The sequence below is a fragment of the Otolemur garnettii genome, unplaced genomic scaffold, assembly GCF_000181295.1.
Source record: "Otolemur garnettii isolate 467f Iridium unplaced genomic scaffold, OtoGar3 scaffold00210, whole genome shotgun sequence".
Classification (NCBI taxonomy): Eukaryota; Metazoa; Chordata; class Mammalia; order Primates; family Galagidae; genus Otolemur; species Otolemur garnettii.
Genome location: NW_003852605.1, coordinates 1086782 through 1105706, shown reverse-complemented (window position 1 = coordinate 1105706; position 18925 = coordinate 1086782). Strand labels below are relative to the sequence as shown.

The 18925-nt window shown below is 40.8% G+C and overlaps 1 protein-coding gene across 3 annotated transcripts in view; it reads left to right on the top strand.

Moving 5' to 3' along the window:
* The window catches only part of ATPAF1 (ATP synthase mitochondrial F1 complex assembly factor 1), a 36240-nt gene extending 21541 nt beyond the window's left edge, over positions 1-14699 (top strand). Inside the window, exons 7-9 of one of the 3 annotated variants that reach the window (XM_003801424.2) lie at positions 1515-1610; positions 4126-4233; positions 11844-14699. In XM_003801424.2, coding sequence (XP_003801472.1) covers positions 1515-1610; positions 4126-4233; positions 11844-12038 — 399 coding nt within the window. In that variant the 3' untranslated portion in view covers positions 12039-14699. The remainder of the gene's footprint in view (positions 1-1514; positions 1611-4125; positions 4234-11843) is intronic. The other 2 variants (XM_023507848.1, XM_023507847.1) reach the window with 2 other exon arrangements.
* The last annotated feature ends 4226 nt before the right edge of the window (positions 14700-18925 follow it).

The window sequence follows — 18925 nt, the reverse complement described above, 5'->3', positions numbered from 1 at the left end:
TTTGGTGGGTCCGGGCTGGGGATTCGAACCTGCCACCTTAGGTGTACGTGGCTGGCGCCTTAGCCGGTTGAGCTATAGGCGCCGAGCCAGAAACTAATTGTTTCTTGGTGTTTAGTCTAAGTCATGCTCCAATATTAGCCCCAACTGATGGAAGATGAAGTAATTACAAGTGGAACAGAAGTTATATGAGCAACATTAGAAAGTTTAGGAATTGAAAAAGACCCAAATATTTATCAAGAAAAGAATAGATAGCCAGGTTTGGTGGCTAACGCCTATAATCTTAGCACTCTGATAAGCCAAGGCAGGTGGACTACTTGAGCTCACAAGTTCGAGACCACCCTGAGCAAAAGTGAGACTCCTGTCTCCACTAAAATAGGAAAACTGAGGCAAGAGAATCACTTGAACCCAAGAGTTGGAGGTTACTGTGAGCTATGACACCACGGCACTCTACCCAGGGCAACAGCTGGAGATTCTGTCTAAAAAAAAAGAAAAGAAAACAATAGATGAACCCAATTGTGATAAATTTCTACAGTAGAATTTCATGCAACAGTGAAAAATTCATAAATTAGAGTTGTATTTATCAACATGGATAAATCTCAGAAGCATAATTAGAAATTATGCAAATTTCTAATTATGTGAAATTAGAAAAGTTACAAAGTATACATACACTTTGATAAAATTTAAGTATTCAAACATCCAAACTATTTTTTTGTTTATAGATATACACATATACATTAAAAGTATAAAAATATGAAAGTGAATGACAGATACCAAATGCAGGATAAGCCAGGCATGGTGGCTCACACCTGTAATTCCAGCATTCTAGCAGGCTAAGGCAGAAAGGTCATCTGAGGCTGGACATTCAAGACCAGACTGGACAACATAGTGAGGCCCCTGCACCAGGCATGGCTAATTTAGCCCACAGAAAAACCAAATACAGGATAGATGGTAACCCTGGGATGGGATTAGAATGGGGTATAGAGGGAGCCTCTGTTGTGTCTCTAACACTTCTTTCTTAGGTGGATTGAGAAGTATATGACTGTTTATTATATTATCATATGAATTTCATAATTTATGTGTTTTTTTTTTTTTTTTTAGAGATATGGTATCACTCTTTTGCTGAGGTTGGAGGACAGTGGTGCAATGATAGCTCACCGCACCCTCCAACTCCTAGCTCCTAGGTTTAAGCAATCCTCTTCCCTCAGTTTCCTGAGTACCTGGGACTACAGGCATATACCACTGAACCTGGCTAATTTTTCTTCTTTATTTTTTTAGAGACAGGATACTTACCATGTTGTCTAGGCTGGTCTTGAACTCCTGGACTCCCTCAAACAGTCTTCCTGGCTCTGCCTCCCGAAGTGCTGGGATTACAGATATGAGCCACCACACCTGGCCTGAATTTCATAATTATTATAAAACCAAATATTGAAGAAAGAGTGAATGATACAGGTGGTGAGCTATGCACCAAATTATTTCATTTATTCATTTATCTTCTATGTATCTACTTCCCATAGTTTCTGTGTGCTCTGCCAAGAAGGGAAGGTTATGAGTTCTTTGTAGGACAATGGACAGGTACTGAACTCCACTTCACTGCACTTATAAACATTCAGGTAAGTGGCTTGCATTCTTCCTGAGACTCAGAGGCATAGGATATCTACCAAGTCCTAGCATTTTTTGGTATAGCACTGATGAAATTGTCATACTTTGTTATGTTGGACTAGTATTTTAGGCCCCACTCAATACCTAGAAATTGGAAAAGACTCCAAAATACCTCTGACTACTCCTGAGTCTCTTCGGTCTCTTCCCCTGACCTCCATCTCACTTACTGCATGTGCCCCACTTAACAAACATGGCTTAACAACATGAAGTTATGATGGGATCTTTTTAACTCAAGTTATAATCCCCTTGAGGAAGGTTCCATGTCTTATATGTGTTTTCTTAACCAACTCAGGACTTCCCAACATGCTAAGTGAATGATTCCTTTTAATGAATGTTATTTAGTTTTATTTCTTCCTTCCTTTCTTTTCTTTGTTTTAGTCCTGAATATTAGATTTAAAAGTTAGATTCAAAGCATTTGAAGCTTTGGCTCAGCACCTGTGGCTCAAGTAACTAAGGCACCAGCCACATACACCTAAGGTGGTGGGTTTGAATCCAGCCTGGGCCCGCCAAACAACAATAATGGCTGCAACCAAAAAAAATAGCCAGGAGTTGTGGTGGGCACCTGTGGTCCCAGCTACTTGGGTGGCAGAGGCAGGTGACTCGCTTGAGCCCAGGAGTTGGAGGTTGTTGTGAGCTGTGATGCCACAGCACTCTACCCAGGGGGACAGCTTGAGGCTTTGTCTCAAAAAAAATAAATAATAAAATAAAATAAAAATTCCTATTTGAAATCAGATGGGAACTAGGAAAGGCATTCTCTATTTAAAGACCAAATCTGGCAAAAATAAGCATCTATGATATAGGGTTTGAAGTTGGGGTACAAGAGGATAGGAAATAGAATGAGGGAGTAGCTTTGTACTTTGTTATTTTGTAATTCATCCAGCAATCATTTGTTGAGAACATACTATAGCAACCAACATTTGATATACTTACTATATGCCAGATATTTTACATACATTATCTCATCTAATTCTGATATGTATGCCACAAGATAGTTACCGTTACTATTTTCTGTTTATGAAGAAGAAAACAGGTTCAAAGAAGTTAATTCACACTGCTGTTTTAACATGTGACTGGGCCAGGTTTGAGTCCAGGTTATCTGACTCCAAAGTCTATGAACTAAATCATTATGCCATTTTCTTGGGAACTGTGCTAAGACCTGGATGGAAATCTATGAGACCAGGTTCCTGTCCTCACAAAGCTCATAAAGTTTTGGAGAAAGTTCTGGTAACATAATTATAATCAAAATGATTAGCATAATATAGAATTATGATCAAAATAATTAGTATAATATTAGAAGTATATTCAACAGAACTGAGAGGCTAAAGTATTAAGAGTATGCTAGTATAGGGCTCAGTGCCCGTAGCATAGTGGTTACAGCACCAGCCACATACACTGAGGCTGGTGGATTCAAACCCAGCCCAGGTCAGCTAAACAACAATGACAACTGCAACAAAAAAAATAGCTGGTGCTGTGGCGGGCACCTATAGTTCCACCTACTTGGAAGTCTGAGGCAAGAGACTTGCTTAAGCCCAAGAATTTGAGGTTGCTGTGAGCTGTGACACCATGGCACTCTACCAAGGGCAAAATACTCTGTCTCAAAAAAAAAAAAAAGTACACTAGTATGGTGTATGGTACACCTCTTGGGGGTAGGACACAATTATAAGAGGGACTTTATCTAACAAATGCAATCAATATAACCTAATTTTTTGTACCCTCAATGGATCCCAAACAATAAAAAAAAAAAAAGAGTACACTAGTAATAGTTAGGAATTGACAATTAAAATGACTCTTGCTGAAATGTTAAAGATGAAGCCCAGAGATCTTTTTTGAATGTTACTTGTTTCCTTCTACATTGTATAGGAATTTTAGCTTTGAACCCATACTTTCTTCCTTGTCTAGGCGTGAGGTCTAGTAGCCACTGCCCTAACCATTCTTCATAAAATCGTGTTTCCATTCTTTTTCTCCCCTTCACCTCCCACCCAGATTGTTTTAAAACTACACACTACAAATCTAGCCCATGTGCAAACTCTTCAGCTCTTGCTACAGCTTAAAAGAGCTCAATTTTCAGAGCCAGCCAAAGGGAGTAGATTTCAGCTATGAAATGTATTAGTTCATAAAAGTGGCAATTACTAGGCACATTGCTTTCTTTAGAACTTGATTTGGTAGCTGCTTGTACCATTTTGTTTTTAAATGTATGGCCACAATGAAAGATTCACTGCCTACTGTAAACATTTTCTGCGAAAAAAGCCAAACCTTTTCCAGCTGAAGACACAAATAACGCTGTGCAAACTGTCACTTTCACTGTGCCTTTGCAGGCCTGACCTTGCCCACACACACCACTCCAACTCACTAGCCACCCAAGGGGCCCTTAAGAGCCAGAATTTCCTCTAGACTCTCTATTGCTCTGAAATTGCAGTTTGTTGTGATGGTATCTTATTGAACCTTGATAAGTGTCCCTCCTTACAGACCCGAGGGGAAACTGCAGCCAGCCAGCTGGTTTTATATCACTATCCTGAACTTAAGGAAGAAAAGGGCATAGTACTAATGACTGCAGAAATGGATTCTACATTTCTGGTAAGAATTAACTTTTACCTCTTTGGACATACCTAATAGCCTTAAAAGGTATCACTCCTCTGCCAAAGTTTGTGAGAGGTAAAGTTCCAGAGAGCTGCATGTACTTTGTTTCTTAGTTATTTAAAGTTTACAATAATTTTGTCTTACTTAAGCTCTTCCAAGTTAAATTTAATACAGATCATCAGTCATTATTCACAATTCTGAAATCCACAGGCTCTGAAAATAAAGTTTCTTTCATACTTTCTTGGTCACAAAACCTTACCTACAGCCACACATGGTAGCTTGTACCTGTAATCTCAGCACTTGGGGAGCCAGAGGCAGGAGGATCACTTTCAGCCAGGAGTTTGAGACCAGCCTGAGCAACATAACAAGACCCTGTCTCAAAAAAAAAAAACCCAAAACAAAAAAAGCCTTCACCTGAATTTGGCCTCATTTAGTAACTGAATTTTGACTTAAAATAATGTGAGGCCATTTATAGTCCTTATTAATCCTACTTGGTGTGGAATAGTAAATATTTTACTAGGGAAATATTAATATGTTTGATTATGAGGAGTTGCATAATAAACAGTTGTACAGTATCTGCACCTGTAACCTTTGTAAAATTCAATAATTCTGAATCTAAGACACACCCACTTCTTAATTATAGGGAAGAATTCAAAGTGGGATAATTCTCAGTCTTATCATCTTCTTCCACACTGCTCACATGTACGACATTGATCATACATAGTGATTTCCTTTCCTCCTCATCCCATTCCCAGATGAGAATCACTGGGATAAAGCACAGACCCATAACTAATGATGGCCATTGTGTTCTCTTTGCACAGATATCTAGGGGGACAGGAGCAGTTTAGGACTATTATACAACCTGTTTGTCTACTCCTTGCTCATTTCAGTCTCATGTACCTGGCAAAGACTAAGTTCAAGATTCCTTCAAAATGATGGACACTTTAGAGCCTCTTCCCCCTGAGATTCTTCATTATAATATCCACTAAATTTTTTCTTTCTCTTACAGCTACATAAGGGCAAGGAAGAAGTGATATCACTCAGCCAGTATCTCCAGTAATGGTAGTCCCCGAGCCTAGGACACAGTGAAGACTCTACCTCCCTATCTATTATTCTTGAAACTATCCAGTCCCATCTCTCCCGTTTTTCCTGCCATTTAAACCCTTCCATTCATCACATTCAACTAGAAGTTATCCAGAATTCTGAAAATAATGAAGTTGCCATTAACTGATACATGTAAGATTACAGGAGGAATAGATTTGGGAGGAAAATCAGGAGCTCACTTTTGGATATGTTACATCTGAGATGCCTATTATATATCCAAGTAGTAGGCAGTTAGACATATGTATATGAACCTGGAGTTAGACTGGAGATATAAATAGGGATATTGTCAGCATACAGATTGTATTTTAAACCTGGAACTAAATGAAGTCACAAAAGAAGTGAGTAAAGATAGAGAAGAGGTCTGAGAACCAATCCCTGGAGAGATAAAGCAACATCAGTAAATCATATTAAGAAGGAATGGTCATGAGGTAGGTGGGAAATTAAGATGGTAGAATGCCCTGGATGCTAAGATAAAATATTTCCAAGAATAGGAACTGCCTAGCTGGCCAAATTTTACTTGCTTATTGGGCAAATGAGGTGCTGACTGAGAATTTACTAGATTTCACAAACATGGAAGTCCTTGGGGATCTCCATAAGGATAGTTTCAAAGGAGTGATTCAATAAAAGTGTAATTAAGAGTAGACTTAAGAGAGGATCAGAAGAGAAATTAGGAAGAATAAGCACGCATAGAAACTCAAAAGAGGCATTTTTGTAAAGGAAAGAGAAAATGGGGCATTAGCTGGAGAGGGAGAAGTGGGGCCAAGGGTATTTTTTGTTTTAAATGTTGAAGAAATAACATCATATTGTATATGGACAGAAAAGATCAGGTAAAGATGAAATATTGATAATATAGGAAAAAGAGGGGGGAAGTGATATTTTTGAGTGGGCAAGTCTGGAAATGAGGGGTTGATACTTGCCAGGAGTACAAAAACAAGGGAGAAGCCGTAGTATAAGGACACAGATACAATTAAATGGATAGAGGCAGTGATAGGTTGTAGAATTTCCAGATTGCTTAGTGAAAAGAAAGAAAGGTCATCAGCTGAAAGCAAAAATGGAAAAATGTTGGATGTTTGAGTCAAAAGAGGAAGTGTGAGATTATTATCTAGGACAAAGGTCAGCAAACTAAAGCCCGTGGGCCAAATCAACCCACTGCCTGTTTTAATAAGGCCCTGAAGTTAACATTCTCTACATCTGTAAGTGGTAGGGGAAGAAAAGCTTAAAGAAAAATATGACATTGGAAAGTATATGAAATTCAGATTTCAGTGTCTGTAAGTAAAGTTTCATTAGAACACAGCCCTGCTTATTTACTTACATTTTTTGAGACAGAGTCTCATTTTGTCACCCTTGCGAGTGCCATAGTGTCATAGCTCATGGCCACCTCAAACTCTTGGGCTCAAGTGATTCTCTTGCCTCAGCCTCCCACGTATATGGGGCTACAGGCGCCTTCCACAATACCCAGGTATTTTTAGAGACGGTGTCTCTCTCTAGCTCAGGCTGGTCTCAAACCTGTGAGCTCAGGCATTCCACCCGCCTCGGCCTCCCAAGTACTAGGATTACAGGCATGAGCCACCGCACCCGGCTTCCTTCCATATTTTTATGGCTGCTTTTGTTCTACAACAGAGATGAGTAGTTACAACAGAAGCAGTATGGCTCACAAAGCCTAAACTATCTACTGTCTGCTCTTTTATAGGAAATGTGTGATAACCCATCATCTTGGGGAATGGAAGAGAGAATGGGTATGCAGGTACAGGCACAGAGAGAGGAGGCTGAAAGTTGGATTACCTAAGGTTACAGTTTAGCCAAGTGGTATAGTAAAGTAATTGAAAGTCCAGGAAGCTGACTGCAAAGGCTGACCATGGAGTGGAAGTTGGATAAACAGAAAAGTGAAAACATAAGGAAGGTTAAAGACAGTAAGAATTGAAAGTCCCAGTGGCGTTGAAGGATTGTTGGAGAGGGGAGCAATCTAGAAGATAGAAAATAATAAACAAAATGTAGATGTTTCAAATTGAAATTTGGAGAAAGTATATAGTTGCTAATAATTACAAAGTTTGATTTGGACCAGGCATGGTGGTTTACACCTGTAATCCCAGCACTCTAGGAGGCCAAGGCAGGTGGATTGCTTGAGCTCAGGAGTTCAAGACCAACCTGAGTGAAAGTGAGACTCCATCTCTACTAAAAATAATAGAAAAATTAGCCAGGCATTGTTGCAGGCACCTGTAGTCTCAGCTGTTCAGGAGGCTGAGGCAAGAGGATTGCTTCAGCATTAGAATTTGAGGTTGCTGTGAGCTATGACACCAAGGCACTCTACCCAGGGTGACAGAGAGAGACTCTGTCCCCCCAAAAAAGCCAAAGTTTGATTTGACCATAGGAGTGAGTAACAAAATAGAGATTGCGCTATATTTCTGATCTTCGGCAAAACACAGCATTTGACTATATTAAAAGTGGATCCTGGCTCAGTGCCAGTAGCTTAGCAGCTAGGGCGCCAACCACATACACCAGGGCTGGCAGGTTTGAACCCAGCCTGGGCCTGCCAAAACAACAAAAGCAACTACAACCAACAACAACAAAAAATAGCTGGGCATTGTGGCGGGCGCCTGTAGTCCCAGCTACTTGGGAGGCTGAGGCAAGAGAATCACTTAAGCAATAAAAATAAAAAGTGGATCCTAGGTAGAGATCAGGGAAGGCCCATTCTGGTTTTTTGCCATTTTTACCACCTCATTCTGGTTTGTTTAGACTGCTGCACAGTTACCATTATTATTAAAATTTGCTTCCTGGTGTTATAACATTTGATAGCATAACTGACAACATATAAATCATATAAATATGATATAAATAAATATGATATCCTATAAATCACCTTGACTGAGATTCCAACAGAAACAAGTATAAAACTAGACATGTTGGAATTTATTGTGGAAGTTTATGATTAAGAGAAGAGAAACTCAGAAATATAGTATGAATATATGACCCATTGCATACTCATCCATGAAACGTGTTGTTTAGGCAAAGTATTTTCAACTATGTTAAAGCATTAACCTCAAATGGACAGAAATACTTGGAAACTAGAGGTTTCTTCTGTACTACCTTTATTGCTGAAAAGTCAGTAGAATATTTAAAACAAAGCCTATGGCTCCACATCTGTGTCAATATGAATAGATGATTGTATGGACATACAGTAAATGCTAGGGTGGAGACATGCAGAGGGTTTCAGGGAGGGGTATCCCTGGCCCACAGGGAGTAAGAAGACTTCCTGAAGGTGACCTTCATAGACAAGCAAGAGTTTAGCCAGATAAAGGAAGGGTATGGGTGGGGGAGGGGAAATGTTCCCCACAGAGGGAATAGCATTAAATAAATGCTAACAGTCATAAAATGACTTCAGGTATTGCAAACAGGTTGGTATCACTGGTGTATTAAAAAAAAAAAAAGATTTAGTGGATTGTGTTTAGATTGGGCTTTAAACTGAGGACATGAAAGAGTCATTAAAAGGAATAGCCCATAAAAAGCTAGGTTTTAAGACCATTAATCTTAATTATTTGCTTCTTAAACATTGTGTAGTTGTATATTTCAAGTCTGGTCAGTGTGATCATTTAGAAGACAGTTTAAATGATCTGGGCAAAAGGTGGTAGAGACCTAAATTAGAGAAGTGATAGTACAGATGGAAAAGAGAGAATGACCACAGAAATATGTAGGAATAAAAATGGGCAGGACCTGGTATATGGATTACAGATATGAAGATTAAAAGAGAGGGAGAAATCACATTTGTTAAAATACCTCTCTATTGACCAACACAAGGAGGCAGTATGTTTATCATCTTGGGTCTTGGAAAGAGGAGACAACCGCTTCATGTTGAGAGTCAAGAGAACAAAAGGCAGGGGTGAATAAGAAGGAGAGGCCTTTCCATAACCTTCCATGAGACACAGACACCCAACTCTTCGCTCTCTCTCTGTCACTTCCTACACACTGTACTATTGGCCTGCAAACTTGTTAAAGTGGTGGGAGAAAATCTTTATCCAAACAAAATCCTATTAAGTAAATCCCCAGAGTCTAACAGCTACAACAGAGGTGAAGGGACTCAAGGCATCTCCACAGCCCCTAGGACTCTGCAGAGTAGTTTGAACATCACTGATCGAGAGTGCACACATCTCACCTTACCCCTACCTTCACCACCTCAAGCTTCAAATAAAAGTTAATGTCAGAGGCCTCTAGCTCAAGAGCTCACTAAGAAAAGTAGGCCTGACACAGTGGCTCATGCCTATAATTGTAGCTCTCTGGGAGGCCAAGGTGAGTGGATTGCCTGAGCTCAGGAGTTTGAGACCAACCTAAGCAAGAGCAAGACTGTCTTTAAAATAGCCAGGTGTTGTGGCGGATGCCTGTAGTCCCAGCTACTTAGGAGGCTGAGACAAGAAAATTGCGTAAGCCCAAGAATTTGAGGTTGCTGTGAGCTGTAATGCCATAGCACTGTACCCAGGGCAACAAAGTAAGATTCTGTCTCAGAACAAAAAGAGCTAAGAAAAGTGGTGGTATCATCTTCAGATTATGGCAACGCACTTGGTTTAGAAGTGGTTTGCTCTTGCGGTGCATGTGAGTTTTAAAAAAGTAAAATTGATGAAGTAGAGTTATCAACCTTAATTATCTTTTCAGAAACAGTAGCAGGATGAAGTAGAGGGAGCACCAGCTTAAGATTCTAGACATCTGGTTTGGGTTCTGACCTTGGGCCTGTCCTCAAATCTCATCTGCCTTGGTTTTCTGGCCTTTTTTTTTTTTGCGGTTTTTGTCAGGGGGCTGGGTTTGAACCCCCCACCTTCAGCATATAGGGCCAGAGCCCTACTCCTTTGAGCCACAGGCACCACCTGGTTTTCTGGCCTTTGAAATGAGACTGGGTAGTCTCTGAGGCCCCTTCCAGCTCTAAAATTCTATTAATTTGAAGTAGCCAGCTTTGGGGGAAAAGGCTTTTGATTGAAGCTACAGTCCCAAATCAGTGCCTGCCTATGAGAAATGACCTGGAAAGTCCCATGGAAGGAATAGCAGTGAAGCACAGCTTATGGTATCTGTAGTTCATCTTCATTGTTCTGTAGCTAGACACAGCATGCTTTTAGCAGTCAGTTTCCAGTGGGAATTTTTCATTATCTTTTGGGGTTTGATTTTGGACATAGGAACATGGTGATAATGGATAAGTGCCTCTGACCAACTACAAATACAGAAGGTATACGAAGCAAAAGTAAAAGTTGTTTGAGGTAATTCTTTTGTAAGATTTTGAGAACATAGCCTGTGTCCTAACCCCCTACCTGTCACATAGAATAGTCTGTTCATCTTTTTTCTACTACTAAGTGCTAGAGAATGTAGCCAGTTCTCTTCCCAGGGGCTCAAATTACTCCAAAACTTAGTGGCTTAGTGGTTAAAACAACAAACATTTATTACGTCATAGTTTCTGTGAGTCGGGAGTTCAGGAATAGCTTAGCTGAGTGATTCTGCCTCAGGGTCTCATGATGTTACTGTTAAGATGTTGGGTAGTACTGCATTTATCTGAGGGTTGATAGGCTTGAGAATCCACTTCTAGCCCCACTCACATGACTGTTGGCAGAAGTCTCATGTTCTCACCTTGTTTCCAGAGGTCTGTGTGGATGCTCTCACAACATGGCAACTGACTTTCCCCAAAGCAAGACAGAAGCTGCAATCTTTAATGACTTAATAGCAGAAGCCATTATCTATCATTTTGTCATAGTCTGTTTTTCTAAGAGGTGAGGTCTTGCTGTGTTCTCCAAGCTGGCATTGAACTCTTGGGCTGAAGTGATCCTCCCACCTCAGCCTCCAGAACAGCTGGAACTTCAGGCTGGTGCTGCCTTGCCCAGCAAATTTTTTCATAGTCTTTGTTAGAAGCAAGTCTCTGAGTATAGCCCTCACTTAAGAAAAGGGAAATTAATCTCTACCAAAGGGAAAAGTATCATAAAATCTGTGAACAAATTTTAAAACTATCACTACTAGCTTGGGCACTACTTTTCTGACTGAAGGGGTATTAGTAACAGGCTTTATTCAACTATATGTCTGGTTAGCCAGGAACTTAATATTCACTCACAAAGTGGTTCTTGGAACTGGGTAACTATTGCTCTTTTTTTTCCCCTGAGATATATATAACAATTATGAAGGAATTGAATGAAGACAGTAATTATGAACATGTGCATTGATTTATTCAGCAAACATTCACCAGATGTCCTTATGTGCATAAAACAAGCTTTGGTTTTGTATCTTTATATTTTTGAGGAATTTGTACTAGGGAAGTTAGAAAAGAAAACAAAGAAAAAAGGACACATACAATACAGTGTGATAAAATACTGATGTTAGGCATAGGGTGATTTGTTTAGACAGAGCACCTAACCAAGACTGGGGAGATCTGGAAGTCAGGGAAACATTCTAAAAGCAGTGACTCTTGGGTGAAGACCCTCACCCCCCACAGCAGTCAGACACAGAGCTTTGTGACCCTGTGCATTACTCTTCTTACCTTACAGAATGTTGCAGAGGCACAGTGCATCGCCAACCAAGTTCAGCTCTTCTATGCCACTGATCAGAAAGAGACGTATGGGTTAGTGGAGACCTTTAACCTCAGACCTAATGAGTTCAAATATATGTCTGTCATCGCTGCATTGGAGCAAAGTGGACTTGGAGCAGAACTGAAATGTGCCCAGAACCAAGATAAGACCTAGAGCTAGAAGGGTTGGCCCTTCACCAAGTCACTCAGCCCTGGATAATCTAGAACCCACCCACCCATCAAGAACTCAGAGTTCAACATCTATTAATGAGCCATCTGTACTGAGCTTCCCTGTGTGCGTATTGCAAGAAGTGATTCTGGAGATGAGCCCTATTACTTAATATTCAGGAATGAAGATACCCAAATATTCTGGTAACTATTTTAGCATACTTGAAGTTTCCTTTTAAGTGTTTGAGGTTATAACAAGAGACAGCCAATGATCTACAGGACAGTTGACTTTGTATAGTGTAACAGTGCAGTTGCATTCTGGCCATTTTGACCTCATAGCTCACAAATGATTAGTTTGTCATCTTTATGAACTTGTGATGGGATAATAAGCTTGAAGACTTGCTATTGCTAGATGTGGGCTTTATATACTCTTCCCATGCTCCAGTCATCTGCCCAAAGGCATAACTAAGATACTCTGTTTAGACTCTAGAATAACCAGATATTCCCATCAGGATAAAGTCTTCATCTAGAGGCCTTTAGTTAGTTGGTTTAGAGTATCAGCAAATTTCAAGTGTAGTTAGATAAACATATACAATGCCTGCACTATTAAACCATACTTGTGGCACCTGGTTCTCTAACTGCTGGTTAGAAATTGTTTTTGATGGGGTGAATCGGTGCAGGGTAAATAAACCAAAATACTTTTATAAAGAGAAGATCAATCCAGATTTGCATGATTTTTTAAAAACAACTCTAAGCATTATATGAAAAAGTAGATAGAAGCAAGTGTTCCTGAATGGGGTGTGAGGAAAATGTAGCAATAAAAAAATATAGTCTGGCTTACAATCTTTGTTACACAAAAGAATGAAATTTAAGCTGTATGCTGTCCATAGTGTCAGCTGTATAGGCTGATTTTATCAAAAGTCATCTTGGGACTCAGCAGTTGTTAGGAACACCAGAAATCAGAACGTTATTCTTCAGCACTGGAAACCCATCTTTTGTTTGTAGTGTTGCTATCGTGGCTCACTGATAGAAGAGGATGGTGGTTACACACCAGCCTTCTGAATCCAGGGCCCTGAGTGCCCCCCAAGATTGTTGTCAGCTGCCTTTACTGCCTTTGCTTTGTTGATCTAACATGTTCTGCTTTGCCTACTGCTCCTACCTAAGATCTGGTTGGATGACGCTGAATATGGTGAGTGGGAATTTAAAGTATTTACAGTTTGTGTGTGTGTATGTGTTTGGGACCTGTCTCCCAGCTCTTTAAATAGAATCAAACTTCCCATTGTTTTCTGAGTTGTGTCTGTTTTGTTCCACTGATGTGTCTGTGTGTAGAGAGAGAGAAATAGTGTTTGTTTAACCTCAAGAAGCTGCTACCCTTTCACAATTTCTCTAGAGATTGAGCTCTTTCCTAATACAAATTCTGAACCTGTTTCTGGTCCTGGCAGTTCTATTTTGAGAAACTTGAGTCTTTGCAGCCCTGCCATTTTCCTTAAATGCCCTCTGACCTGGACATTTTGAGTCCCAGGAATCTTTGATGTCAGGTAGGGTTGCTTTCATGGTTATCCAGTTATATTTGCTTTTGCCTCCAGTGGACCCAGTTCTTAGCTATAGTACCTACTTATAACACCTTCACCAGAGGATAAGAAAGTGATGGAAAAACAAATAAGAAATGGCTGGCCATTTTATCATTCTTCCTGGCTTTGCCTTCAGTCCCCACTTGCCAAGAAGTATGTATCCACTACATTGGACATGACTAAAGTACCATCTGACTGCTTTTTTCATTTATTTACTGAGACAGCTCTGGTGAATAACTAAAAGAAAATCATAACATGTTTTCAGTAAATTTGTCCCTCGGTGCTAGCGTGATGTTATAGAAAGTGGACAGACTTTAGAGGTAAATGATTCTGGGTTCAGATGTCAGCATTGCCAGCAGTACTATTCACTAGCACTGTAATGTTAAACAAATTACTTAAAATCTCTGATTCTGTTTTTTCATCTGTAAAATGGGGATAATATCTACCTCATAGAATTATTGTGAGAATTAAATTAACGTACATGTAGATTACCATAGAACTTAATAGATGCCAATTCCCTTCCTTTTCTCTATTTTCCCTGCCCCTCATTAAAGACCAACACAGATTAACATTTCAGATTTGCAGATCATTCTTCATTCCAGTTAGAAGAACAAACTTTATTTTACTGGTTCTGAAACTTTAAGATGCAATAGAATCACCGAGAGCACTTTAAAATGCAGATTCCTCAGCCTGAAAACCCCCTCAAAACCTGCTGAATCAGAGTATGTGCAGAAGGTGGTGGGATTCTATACTTTAAAGTATGCTCCATGTGATTCTGATAGTGGTAATCAGCCACCGCAATTTGGGAACCGTCGCCTTATTTATTCTTTACAAAAATGTGTGTTAGCCAGGTCTTTTCTTTCCTGTGGACACTAACCATAGGCAATAGTTTCCTCTGCTCTTTGTCTCCCATAATGTTTCCTTTTGCGTATTCTAATTACATTATATTTATTTATTCTTGTGTCTTTTTCCCCCTACTAAACTGTGAGCTCCTTGAGGGCCAGGGCTTATCTCTATTCCCAGTGCCAAGGACATGGCCTGGACCATATGAAATAGTTGTTTGTTGTATAAATAAATGACATGGACTTTAGCCGAAACATTATCTTGTGTGTGTACTTACATTTAAAGACTTTGGGTTTAAGAGAATCTCTTAACACACATAGATTGAGAATTTGCTGAGCAGGAATATTTGCACACCAGGCTACCAAGCTATGCACGAAGTCTGTGTCTTGCCTAGTTCTCTGCATTATCTTAATGCACTTTTACACTGTGCACAGAGCACCTGTTCTGCAGCCACTGTGTTAAGTGCTGGGCATGGGACGATGAGCAGAGTCCGATCCCTGGTCACTGCTCTCAAGCTCTGTTTCAGTCACTACCTGGTCTCCCTCTTCCCTTGATTCCGTGCCTCACACCTATGTATGCTCATACTTTACCTTGTCTCATTCGCAGGATGTTCACACCAGTACTTCTTTCTTCTCCAACTAATTTGAAACCTAGAACCACATGTTCTGTTTTTTGCATTCTCTACAATATTAACCTTCTATTCAGTCTTGGAGAAGAGGTACTAGTGCTCAGTCCACCAGGCATTTGATTTAGCATTGATTCAACATTCATCCATATTTATTAAGCACCTGTGATATGCCAAACACTGTTACAGAAAACTGGGGAATAATACAGTAACGAATATGTCAAATAAGGCCCTTATTCTCATGTAGGTTATGTTCTTATGGAGAAGACAAGTAAACCAATAAGATTATTTCAAATACTGGTAATGCTACAAAAATAAAATTAAAAATAATGTGATAGACTGGAGTAGAGTCAATAACTTAATGGTCAGGAGAGCCGTTTCTGCAGAGGTGACAGTTGATATGTGAGAACAGGAAGTGTCTGGGCACAGATTTAAAGGTTTCACCCCTGGGCGGCGCCTGTGGCTCAAGGAGTAGGGCACCAGCCCCATATACCGGGGATGGAAGGTTCAGGCCCGGCCCCAGCCAAAACTGCAAAAAATAATAATAATAATAAATAAATAAAAAGGTTCCGTCCCTGCCTCTTAGGAGGCCATGGTCCAGCAGGTAAGACACTGACATGAATAATTACAAGGCACACTGACTAGTACATCTCAGAAGAGGTGCAAGGAGAGTTAAGGAACCCTACTGGGTGCTGCAAAAGATGCAAAGCTCACCAGACAATGGTACCTGCCTGAGAAGAGTATGGCTTAGCAGGAAGTAACAGATAGACAATATTAAAGTCTCCAAGGATATGTGTTTTATGCAGGAGACAAAACAGTTCAGAGCTGACCTCACAAGCCAGTGATTCACCCAGAAAAACGTCTTGTTTTTTCTGCAAGCTCCATTCATTTTTATCTTTTATAGCAAATTTTATCATACTTTTCCTTGTTTATATGTGTCTTGATATGCAAATACTTAACTATCATGTAATGATTGTGTACAGTATTCAGCACAGTAACACGCTGTACAGGTTTGTAGCCGAGAAGTATAGTAGGCTCTGCCATCTAGATTTGAGTAATACACCCTATGCTGTTTGAACAACAATGAAATCACCTCATGATGCATTTCTCAGTTTATTCCCCACTGTTAAGTAACATATAACTATGTACACATTAACCATAACCACTGATATTTCATAAGGGCTTACCATGTACTGAGCACTGTGCTAAGCCTTTACATGGATTATCTCATCCTGCCAACAACCCTGTAAGTTCAGCAGGAACCTGCTTGTCAGTAACATGTGCTACTGCTACTGCTCTCCTTGTACCCTCTTGTCCTCCTCCAGCTCCAACTCAGAAAAGGAGACAATCTCCCAAACACCCTTAACCCCACCCAGTTCTAGCAGCAATCGGGTCTTAAGAAGTCAAGGGTGGTCCTGGTGCAGTGCCTCCTATCTGTAATCCTAGCACTCTGGAAGGCTGAGGCAGGTGGATTGCTTGAGCTCAGGAGTTCAAGACCAGCCTGAGCAAGAGCAAAACCCCTTTCTCTACTTAAAAAGTAGAAAAACTAGCCAGGCATTGTGGCAGGCACCTGTAGTCCCAGCTACTCGGAAGGCTGAGGCAAAAGGATTGCTTGAGCCCAGGAATTTGAGGTTGCTATGAGCTATGATGTCATAGAACTCTAACCTGGGACAACAGAGGGAGACTCTAATTAAAAAAAAAAGGCAAGGGTGTCTCTGGAACCAACCCTGAGAAACATGTCTACCAATTTTCTTGCTGGTAACTAAAGAACAAAGTGCATATATTTTGTGTCTCTTATGCCTCCAGACTATTTTGAAAGAAAGACATCATGTTCTAGCTGCAAAAGACTTTTTTTGTGCTCTGTGTTTAATGCTAAATGGTCTTAGTTATTCTAATGTGGCATGTTGGTGGCTGCATCTTTTTCCTTGTTCTGCTAAAGGAAAGACTTGGGGCGCAGAAAGGGAAGAGATGACTTGAAGATTGCTCCCTACATCAGGAGCCAAACCAGAGACAGGAGGCAGCCGTCCACACTCCAGGCTTAATGGGATCATTTGTAGTGTCTACTGAGTAGGTTCATTCCTCACATTCAGTTGAACAGGGCTATTTCTGAGCTCTTTAGGCCTTAGGAACTGAAATATCTACAAGAAAAAATCAGTTCAAGCCACTTAGGAATCATCCCAGGCTCTCCAGAACATTCAAGACAAAGTCCCTTTGGATCAGCTCACAAGAGCTTCAGGATCCAGTGGGTGGTGACTTCAAACTCATCCCATGCTAGGCCCTCACCCACTCTTTTAGCTCCAGCAATCTGGATAGCTGGCAATTCCCTGAACACTCTGTGCTCTTCCTACCTCTGTTCTGCTCTTTTCAAATACTTTTGCCTGATAGAAATGCCTGTTCCCCCTTCATCAGGTTAATCCTTGTTTGTCTTTAAAGCTCAACTGAAGCTTGTCTACTAGAAGCCTTTTCCTGGGCCTACTCCCCTTCACACTGCCCCCCACCTGGATTATGTGCTCCTCTGTGGTTCCCCAGCATTTTGCACTCAAGCCTTTGCAAGACTGTCCTCCCACTAGACGGGACACCCCTGGCAGATGGACCATAAAACCTGGCAAAGAGAGATAAGATACCCTGTGAATGCTAAATAAATCCTTCTCAGGTGACCACTAACCTCAGACACCTGCATCTACAAGTGTCCTTTGCATGATGAGATCCAGCCCTGCCAAACACATTGTGGTTATGTCCCAGTCCCAGGCAGCAGCCATTTTTCTTGCTCTTACTGCAGAGGCTACATGTGAAAAACCAAGCAAAGGGGTCATCAGAGGAAGCAGCCATGTCCAGTGTTTGTGAACAGAAAGAACGGAATGATAATGAACTTTTGGAACAAGATTTTTTTTTTTTTTTTTTAGATAGTCTCACTCTGTTGCCCAGGCTAGAATGCCATGGCATCATAGCTCACAGCAATGTCAAACTTTTGGGCTCAAGGGATCTCTTGCCTCAGCCTCTCCAGTATTTGTGACTACAGACACCTGCCATGATGCCACGCTAGTTTTTCTATTTTTAGTAGAGACAGGGTCTCTTGCTCAGGCTAGTCTCAAATTCCTGAGTTTAGGCATCTGAACTCCTGAATCTATCCACCTCAGCCTCCCAGAGTGCTAGGATTACAGGCGTGAGCCACTGCACTCAGCTCTCTTTCCTTACATGACACAAAACTCCAGCCCCTCACTTTCTGGCTGACCTACTTCTGGGCAGACTCAGTGTCTCCCTCACAGCTGAGGCCTAGGGTTGAGCCCAGGATGGCCTCGTGGGGTTACCTGAGTGGATGTGTGGTGATAGTACCTTGGGAGTTAACAATGCCCACCCTCATCCCCACTGCTACCTTCTCCTGTCTTCTCATGATCAGTTGTCAAATATGGATTTTCCTACCTTGAACTTTTGACTTTGGGGCCTCTACACATCTCTCTGTTTCATCTGGCTGGTTTTAGTCCAGTGTCCCCATCACATCTTCACTTGAATCTTCACATTATTGCTTAGAACCTGTGTCCCTTACCAACAAATGTGGAATTCCTTGTTCCTCTTCTAAAACTACGTGGCAGTAATCATAGGTAAGTGGTGAACTCTAAAGCTCTTTATTTACCAAAAGAAAAGTCCTTGCCATGGTTTGAAACATCACCACTGAATCATGCTTGACTTGGTGCACTGTGGTCCCACACCACTTTTGTCATGGTTGTTCCTACATTTGTGATCTGACATGAATCCCCGGTTTGCATTCTCATTTCTTCAACCCTTGTTCATCCTCCCATTTTGACCTTACCTCTGGTCAGATGGGAAGTAGCAGACAGATCTTACTTTTTTTTTTTT